General features: G+C 39.0%; 2 protein-coding genes across 4 annotated transcripts; both read right to left on the minus strand.

Moving 5' to 3' along the window:
- Positions 1 to 1,918: 1,918 nt before the first annotated feature.
- MFL1 (Mitochondrial substrate carrier family protein) lies at positions 1,919 to 4,569 on the minus strand. Of its 3 annotated transcripts, none has more exons than XR_015122335.1 (3): positions 3,358 to 4,569; positions 2,563 to 2,667; positions 1,919 to 2,196 (listed from the first exon to the last, which is right to left on the minus strand). XR_015122335.1 is itself a non-coding variant. In XM_086244288.1 (2 exons), exon 1 carries the CDS (start codon positions 4,532 to 4,534, stop codon positions 3,374 to 3,376), a length of 1,161 nt encoding a protein of 386 aa, XP_086100414.1. In that variant the 5' UTR covers positions 4,535 to 4,569; the 3' UTR covers positions 1,919 to 2,196; positions 3,358 to 3,373. The 3 variants fall into 3 exon arrangements, 1 of the variants encoding a protein (XP_086100414.1); XR_015122336.1 differs by having other exon boundaries at positions 2,563 to 2,691; XM_086244288.1 differs by lacking the exon at positions 2,563 to 2,667.
- A 4,109-nt stretch (positions 4,570 to 8,678) lies between these two features.
- On the minus strand, positions 8,679 to 9,284 carry LOC147283655 (uncharacterized). Its single transcript, XM_086245558.1, has 2 exons — positions 8,903 to 9,284; positions 8,679 to 8,791 (listed from the first exon to the last, which is right to left on the minus strand). The coding sequence occupies exons 1-2, from the start codon at positions 9,282 to 9,284 to the stop codon at positions 8,679 to 8,681; spliced, it is 495 nt and encodes a 164-aa protein (XP_086101684.1).
- Positions 9,285 to 9,515: the final 231 nt, after the last annotated feature.

Genomic DNA, 9,515 nt, shown 5'->3' on the forward strand with positions numbered 1-9,515 from the left:
AGAAAAAGACACACTTACCCCTCACCCAACACACCCCTTACTCTCAGACAAAAAAAAAAAAAAAAACACCCCTCAAAAAAGAAAACACACCTGACCTCCTCCATCCCCTCCACCAAGCCCCAGCCCCGTCGCACCCTCCCTCCAGCCCCGACCCAGCCCACCTCCTTCCCCTCCACCCAGCCTGACCTCCTCCCTCCCCTCCACCAAGCCCCAGCCCTGTCGCACCCTCCCTCCAGCCCCGACCCAGCCCACCTCTTTCCCCTCCACCCAGCCCGACCTCCTCCCTCTCCTCTACCCAGACCCGGCCCCATCGCACCCCCTCCCACCCAACCCCGTCACACCCTCCCTTTAGCCTTGACCCACCCGACCCACCTCCCTCTAGGTTCGGCGAATATATGCCAAATGGTTTGTGGGTGTTCGACGGGTGGCTGTTGAATGGTTTGTGGGTGTTCGGTGGGTGGCTGTCGAATGGTTTGTGGGTGTTCGGTGGGTGGCTGCCAAAGGAAACTCAAATTTTCGGCAAACGAGTGCCGAACGAAGGAGAAAGCAGAAAGAGAAAGGGAGGGAGGGAGGAGAGAAGAGGAGGAGGTTGGGGGTGAGGTCGGGTGCTGCTTGTGGTGGTCGGGTGAGGGAGGGAGGGGGCTGGGTGGGTAGGTGGGTCAGGTGACGAAAGGGCTGCGTGAGTGGGTGTGGTCGGGTGAGGGAGATGAAGGGGGGGTGTGTGTGACTAGGTGTGTGTTTTTTTTTTTGTCTGTTGATGGGATGTGCAAAAGAGAAAAAATGGAGTTAGTTTTTGGGTGTGAGAAGGAGAGATGTGTCTTTTCCTTTGATTTTTTATTTTTATTTTTACAAAAGGATGTGCAAATAGCAGCCATTTTTTTTTTTTTTTTCAGAACTGCCATTTGCACACCCCATTTCCTCTCACTACACACCCTCCACTTAATTTGTGAATTTACTTAATTAACACAAAATAAAAAGACATAGGATTATTGGGAGGATGAGGAAGCTAGCCGTCCTTGAACTCCCCTTGGACTCAAACATGCCGTCCTAAGATTATAGGGAATATGAGATGCAAGGCAAGGACTGAACAAAATATCAAGGAAGTATGGAAAGGAACTCCGTATTGTGTGGCTAAGTTTTTATCGTATTTTCAAATAAATATACCAAAATTATTTTCAACTAATATTTAAATATATCAAATCGTATGCATACGGAACAAATGGAACATATATTTTGTTCGTACCATATATGAATTTTTTTCCCAGAAAACTCTGCATACTCGATATTTCTTAGAACAAAATGGCCTATAGCATTGTAACACATTGTCAGGAATCTGCAACATTCTATAATTGACAAACTTCCACTGCAATTTCCTTTCAATAAAGAGCATCAATGAACAGCCTTTAAAAATAAAGAGAACAAAATAAGAATTAGAATTAAGATGGATCAATGGTCCATCTATTCTTATGTACAAATTTTTTTTTTTGGCCGGGGTATGTACAAAAATTAAATAAATAAACTATCATAATGTAATCACACATGCAAGGTTTTGAGTAAAAGTTCAAATATAAGTTGAAGCATACTCAAACATTTCTGAACAATACAGGCAGCAAACATATCACAAGCATCATCACTATACCAAGAACTATCATCTGAAAGCTATAAATCACCATTTGGTGTAGTCAGCAGATGATGCAACATATTCTGGCACAATCTGTTAACCACGGATGATCATCCTCTAACCAATAGAAAAAAGCATATTCACGCAAAACAATACGAGTCAATTGGTATGCAACAAATTTACATTCTTCAAGACTAAACTGTTACAACTTGCAACTAAGCTAAGTAAGATTTGACTTCTTCTGCAATATTGCCTTCAGATGATGCAACATATTCTGATATCTGTAATGCCATAACAAACATGTAAAGCACACCCATACACACATGATTCAAATCCCTTTCACCAAACAATTAAAGCTCTCATTGACATGATAGAACTAGAACAAATTCAAATGATAACCCTAGATTCAAACAGCCTGCATGGAATTCTGTTTTCGGGATCCAGAATATAACATCAAGCATCATCATAACAAATATAGCTTAACCAACTTGAGTTCCCAACTGTCCATAACAGATCAATGTCACATCCAAAAGCAATTAAGCAAGCTGGTTGAGTCCATCAACCAGTGTAAGCATCTGTTCATATAAGAGATGGGGAATCAAGTTCTGAAAAATCACAGTTAATCGACTCTGAATCAATTAATCAATTGCATAATAAAACTGTTATATCAAGAATAAATTGCTTCAAATGTAAATTTGTATTTGTATTATATATGCTACAGAAGCAAGAAAGCAACTTAGCTTCCTATAACCATTTTCTTTTTATTTCTGCATTATATTTCCACAAACATCTCAAAATGAAATCAACCAACAACATAATTAACACAAACATTAAGAGCTAAAAACTATCAGACAGATATGAGAGAACACTTACTTCCTACTATTTTCTTGCTACAGTCACATAGAAGTTAAAAATACAAACTCTATTAAGAGAAAGATTACCAATGATCAAAAGAAAGTAAAATGAAAGCTGCATATAAGTGCGCTCCTGTTCTGCTTGAACCTCTCAGGAAGGATGATGAATAATCAATGCAGTACGGAGAAAGTCTGTACACATGGTATAATCAGTCCCTAATATTCACAAGGTTGTTTAATAAAGTGCAATCTGAAGGTCTGTACAATTATAAAAGTGTAATAATACTACATAATTTTGACATGTAGATCACACGAATCTCAGATGTCTGTATATTTCAAGCAAAAGAGAAATACTTGTTTCAATCCAAACAATTCAAACTATTGAAGATTTTTTTTTGTCACTTGAAAAATGAGACATCAAATTTAATTGGCAGGACAGAAATAGTCATACACCGGCAATGTCTCAAGTCTTAACCGGCAAAAATAGTATTTAAAGCGTTTTATGCTACCATCCATTTAAGTAAATCACAAATTTGCAAAAATCAATGAAAAAACCAAATAACAGATTACCAACTAATATCATCATGAACATCTTACTAATTGAAATGAGGAAACCAACACTTGTTAGTTATGTGCCAGAAACTTGCATAAGATGAATATACAGAGTACTTTATGTAATCATCTTGATAGGTATAAACATTATTATTTTGAGAAAGAAGGAACATGTACATAGTACCCGTTACTCTTAGACAAGTAATTAATTTATAGGATGCAAAAATTGCAACAAGAATTTACTATTACTACGAATGAAATGTGAGCAGCAGAATGAATTTGATGAGCATGAAATTTGAAAAGGAAAAGGGATGGAAGGAAGGAAGATACATCATCATCATCATCATCAAGTGGGTGTGGGAGCATTAGCCACACCCATTTCTTGCAACTCCTTCCTCTTAATGTACTGATTCAGAATGGCAAGCCTGGCCGTCTCGAAAGCAAAGTACCCCAATGCCGAAAAGCAAGCACTGTGAAGCACCCTCGGCCCCATTCCTCTCGTGAATCCCACCCACCCTTCTTCCTTGAGAATCTGCTTCACCGTATCCGAAACCCCACTCTGCATAACACCCACCACCGCCTTATTCACCACGCCCTGAGTCATCAGCCTCGTCTTCACCACATCAAGCGGCGTCGTAATGGAAGCCGATATGGCCCCGGCCAATGCGCCACAAATCACGCTCTGAATCGGCTCCAAGTGGGTTTGCTTCGTCTTGTTCAAAACCGCCGATTTCAAGTACTCGAATGAAGAATAGCTCAACACCCCAGCAGGCAAATTCCTTAGTAATGTTGCGGAGTAACCTGCGTAAAGACCCAGGAGGCCATCTTTTTCGACGATGCTCGCCAACACCTGCCATGACCGCCCTTTGGCCCCGGCCTGCATTCGCTGCGTGATGAGCTCCTTGGGCACCATAATCGCCGACGACACGATGTTGCCCATGGCCCCGGCAGTCGGCGGGACCAGAACCGCAGGAAACTGGTCTAATTTTGATAAAACCGATTTGCCCATCTCGCATGTGCCGAAGTAGACGGCGGAGGAGGCGGTGGAGCCCACGATGACGGCGGAGATGCCGCTGTAAAACCCCAAAATGCCCTTGCTCTGGAAGGTCTTGAGGACCGCGTCGAGGGTGTTTGCGTAAATGTCGGAGGCGCCTTTGGTTTGGAGTTTGGTTTTGATGGTGTCGAGAGGGTGGAGGCAGAAGTAGGTGAAGGCTCCGGCTATGCCGCCGCCACCGGCACCGATGAGGGCCCGCTCGAGGACCGTCAGTTGCTTCATTAAGGTTTGGGTCTTGGGTCGGGTTTTGGAGACCCAATTTGTGGAGGTGGTGGTGGAGGCAAACAGTGGTGGGATGTAGTTTTGGGTTGCGGTGAGAGTAGTTTGGGGATTTTGGGTGGTGGTCAAGAGAGTGAAGAGGTTGTGGAAGTCATTGGAGATTTCATTGGGGTGGTGGTGGTGGTTTGGATTGGGTGAGGGGAGGCCTAGAGAAGCTGAGAGTCTGCTCTCCATGGCTGTCACTCAATTCTCTCTCTCTCTCTCTCTCTCTCTCTCTCTCTCTCTCTCTCTCAGTTTTTGAGGTGAGGTTCATTCAGATGAGCGCCATGGAAAAGGTGGATACGGTGTCGTTCTGGGTGTGCAAGTGGGTTGGTAGGTGGATTTGGAAATGAGAGAATTGGTGTGTTTTTGGGCTAAACCCAACTTCCTTATCACACTTTCTTTCGGACTTGTTATGGTGATATATATGGGCCTTTTTTTGTTTGTTGGGCCAAATTTCTTATATAACTTTTGTTTTGGGTGCTATTAATGGTACTCCAAAAAGGTCATCCTACACTCGTGTACAAAATTTCTCTTACATTTTATAAAAATTTGAGTACAAAATGACTTTTTTGGAGTGCCAATAAGGTCATCCACAGTTGTGAGAGTAAGACATGTCTTGAAAAGTGATTTTTTTGCCTGAAAAGTGATTTTGTCCTGAAAATGAGAGTGAGATGTACTGAAGCTGCAGTGGTGCTGAGAGTAATGCAGTTGTATCTAATTAAATTAAGCATAAGTTAGATTAAGTTATAGTCAAGGAGTAAAATTTCGGTTTCGAGGAAATTTTCGTGGAAATTTCGATTAAAATTTCGATTTCAATAAAATTAGACAAAAACGACAGAAATTGCTATCAAAATACAGAAATTTTAAATGAAACTTGATCATATGTTTATTTAACATATTATGTACTGCATTTATAAAAAATATTGAAGAAACCAAATTATATAATAGGTTTCATATGATATAAGATAAATATAATGCGCGCTAGGCAAATACTATTAAATAAAATTAGTATAATGAATAAATGAAATTAGTATATTCTTTATACTCTATAATCTATAGACTAAATCCTAATACTAACCCTATATACTCTATATACCTTAATACTCTTATACTCTATAATTTATAGACTAAACCCTATATACTCTATAATCTATAATCTATATTGTTTAGGATATGATATAGGATATTAGTGTTTAGGCTCTTTAGAATATTGTTAATTATTTTTTATATATAAATATATTAGGGTTTAAAAACAGCTAAACGAAACACTAAAACGGCCAAACGAAATCGAAAACTTTTTTTTTTTCTTTCCAATTGCCCAAAGTCCTCAAATCTCAATCAACCCTAAACCTTTTTTTTTTTCTTTCCTTTTTATTTGTTTTCCAAATTATTTGTTTTTATTTTATACTTAAAATTAAAGAATGGCAATATCTTTTACCAAAAAAAAGAAGAAGGACAATATCACTCACATTGCTATGTTAATACTTAATAGTCAGGAGGAAGTTTATTGGGAACCATTATAGAAAAAAAAAAACAATAAATATAAACAGAGGATTCAATCCCCCTAAAAAAAAACTCCAACGCTCCAACAATAAACATGCCCAACCCATCTGTGTAATAAGTCACATTAATTAATATAAAGAAGGACACGTGGTTCTGAATTTCTTACTTCTCTTACTAAGTTTCTATTTCTCATCTTTTTCCCAAAAAGTCGGAATATGGCAGCCGTAGATAAGGGTTGACCACATCTATGATTGTGGCAACTATGTGACCATTCAATAATTATATATTTTTTTATAAAGTTTATAAATATTTATAATGGTTAATTTAGAGCTTAACATTTATGCTTAAAGTCTAAAGACTATGTTGTAAATAGAACTCAAGTATTATCAAAAGTAAGTTGTAATTGGCATATAGTCACAATTGTGTAATTGTCATGTACAATTGTTTTTTTTTTTTTTTTAACAAAAAATGAGTGAGCCTTCTCTTTTTTTGGGCCAGGGAAAATGAGTGAACCTTCAAATAAGCGTTTGATGGGTATCTAAACATTGGACAAGGCCCTAGACAAATTCCTTCCCTCCCCTTAATATATAAAACAAAAAACTTTATGTGTATCGAAAAAAAATAAAAAAGTTGTATGACTTGTAAAAGTGTAAAACTACTTCAGCTCCCCCATTCCCCATTTCCCATTTCCCTTTTTTTTTCTTTTTTTTTTTCTTTTCCTTTCTCTCCACAAACTCCACCCCTTTCTTCTTTTCCTTTCTCTCCACAGACTCCACCCCGTGCTTCTCTCTCTCTCTCTCTCTCTCTCTCTATATATATATATATATATATATATAGGCATCTCCATCACCAACCCACCATCACCCTCATCTCGCCCCTGTCGCCGCTCCCCACTGCCGAAACCCACCGAAAACCCTCTTCCTCCCTTCTTTTCTTCCTCCCTCCACGGCCTCAACTCCCAAGTGAGAAAAAGATCTGAGTTTGGGGGAGAGATCTGAGTTTGTGACTACTAGTGTTAGTCACAGCAGATTTGGGCGAAATTTTGGGAAAATTTCAACGAAATTTGGAGAAATTTTACAAAAACACAAATTTCGGGCAAAATTTCGCCGAAATAATACCAAAAAATAATAGATACGTGATAAAATTTCGGGACCTCAAAAAAATGAAAATTTCGCTGAAATTTTTGAAATTTCATTCCTTGGTTATAGTTAAGTTATAATTTATAGCTTAAATATTTATAAAAATTATACCATTGGTTTTATTTTAAAGAGATCTTTAATATAAGGTTAATATTGACTATATTTGGATTTATAATTTTATTACCTAAATTATAAATTCTATATTTTGTCTCCACCAATGGTCTTTCAAGTTTGCTATTTTTTTACCATTTGAAATGCATTAAAATGGTAAACACAATACAATTCATTGTAAAGACTAGAACGAGTACATAAAATTAACGACGATAAACATATAAAGGAAATCACACTAAAAGAACTAAAGACTATAACGAGTACATAAAAATACAACAACAACACCCAACAACAAATAAATGATGATGAAACGACAAACACAAGCTTCATTGGTTCCTTGGAGTGGCCTCGAGCGAATCACGGAGGGTTCACGTAAACATTCTTATATCCTCCCCAAAATGAGATATCTGATTTGGCCTCATAATCGGGACATAGTTGAATGCCCTTCCCGCAAATGCATGTAACTTGACCAAGGTCTTTGGATATTGGGAGTTTAAGGTCCTGCTTGATACAATAGTGATACAATGATCTTTTTCCTTCAGTATCGTACATACAATATTGCATTATTGGTTAGTTTTGAAATCATGCTATACAAACCTCACAATCTGAATTATAATCGTCGGGACTATTGCACTTACACATCGAGTCACTCATTAGGTCATCAGTGGGTCACCTGGAGCTCTGATAGAGGGTTTGCCTAGAGGAGGAAGCCATTTCTAACGATAGTGATGTCGGGGTGCTGGCCTACAAATTAAACCTTAGTATTTATAGGGGAAAAAAGCATGGTTCGTCCATTGGATACCTTGATGGTTTCATAGATACTCGAATCTCGCATGTGAATGAATAGTGATATTTCAATGGGATGAAGTGTGGAGTCAGTGTATGGTCTTGTCATTGTCATGGTTGTATCATGTCAATTCTGATATTCGAATCCAATACCTTTATTTCATTTCACCAATATAAAACAAGAAAATTTAAGACAAACACAAACAAACACAAATAAACAAAAACAAATAAAAAATACAAATACAAAACGACAGCCACAAACAAACACACAATGGTATTGGAGACATCTTCAACATGTCGGCGTTCATAGCCGGTGTCGGCGTCATGCTTCGTCGCGACTTCTTTCTTGCGGCCAAAGGTGCTTGACCAAATCCTTTTTCAGTTGCTGGTTGAGTGCTGTTGATCGTATCAACCTAACTTGGGAGAGCCGTTGCTCTAAAAGAATTGGCTGATAACTTTGGCCTCCATCATATAGTTCAGTGTCATACCGTGCCATAGTCTGGGAGATCTTTTCCTGAACGTGGTCAATGTCATTGTTCAATTCATCGTCCTCGTTCTCTGGATGCTCGTCCTCAATGATCATGTTGTGCAAAATTATGCATGTCTTCATAATATAGCCCAGATCATTGGCTTTTCATCATCTGGCGAGCTTTTTTAGAATCTCTCATCTGGCCCTCAGATCATTGGCGATTAGTTATTGTTTGTATAAGCATGGCCCATTTGGGGTAGATCCGGTCTACTAGATAATACTTCATTGTGTAGTCATTGCCATTAATCTTATACTTGATCTGATAGTTTCACATCTGCTCCTCATCATCAAAAAGGTGTGAGCCATCCAATACGTTGATGTCATTGTTGCTCCTTGGAAAACCAAAGTTGGCATGCCAAATCCACGTGTCGTACCTGACAACTGCTTATAATATCACAGTTGGGGTGTGATAATGGCCTTGATATGCCCCTTGTTGTCATACTAGGCAATTTTTCTATTCCCAATGCATGCAATCTAGACTCCCTAGCAAACCTGGGAATTCTCTTTTTTTGGCCTTACGCACCAGCCGTTGGAGATCAGTCATTGTTGGTGTATGAAGGTATTTCACTCCATACACCTCCAGAATAACTCTTATGAACTTCTTGAATGACTCCAGCACTGTGGTTTGGGCAATTTGAAAGCCCTCATCTGGGACATCAGCCGAGTATCCAGCGAAGAGCATTCTCATGACTGAAGTAAGCTTTTGCTCCGGCGTGCTGCCCCATCTTCCAGCAACGTCTTGTCTTTGTTGGAAGTAGATATCTTTGTTGCACACATCTTGCATCATCTTTAGGAACAATGATTTCTTCATCCGATAGCACCGTCGAAACATCTCTTCAGTATATCTTGCTTCAGGGTTGAAATAGTTGCTCATGATAAAACCATGGCCTAGTTGTCGATCTCGAGGGATATATCGTCGTGGTCGGGATGTGCCTCTATGTATTGGCCTTCTTTGACTGAGCTATATATGTCGTCGGTAAGCAATCATGGCACACGCCGTCATATTTGCGAGCTGGTCATCGTATATGTCTAGTTGCGCTTGAAACATCTATTCATCTGAATCATAATCGTTGGTGGTAGACATCCTGAAGCAGAGTGTAAACAA

The sequence above is a fragment of the Dryas octopetala genome, chromosome 5, assembly GCF_963921425.1.
Source record: "Dryas octopetala chromosome 5, drDryOcto1.1, whole genome shotgun sequence".
Taxonomy (NCBI): Eukaryota; Viridiplantae; Streptophyta; class Magnoliopsida; order Rosales; family Rosaceae; genus Dryas; species Dryas octopetala.

What these genes read in the sequence shown, in the direction of transcription:
- MFL1 (XM_086244288.1), bottom strand. Translation starts at nt 4,534, where the DNA reads ATGGAGAGCAGACTCTCAGCTTCTCTAGGCCTCCCCTCACCCAATCCA.
- LOC147283655 (XM_086245558.1), bottom strand. Translation starts at nt 9,284, where the DNA reads ATGAGCAACTATTTCAACCCTGAAGCAAGATATACTGAAGAGATGTTT. An exon ending in CAAAAAAAGAGAATTCCCAG is followed by an intron (nt 8,792 to 8,902) that starts GTTTGCTAGGGA and finishes TATTATAAGCAG; the next exon opens with TTGTCAGGTACGACACGTGG.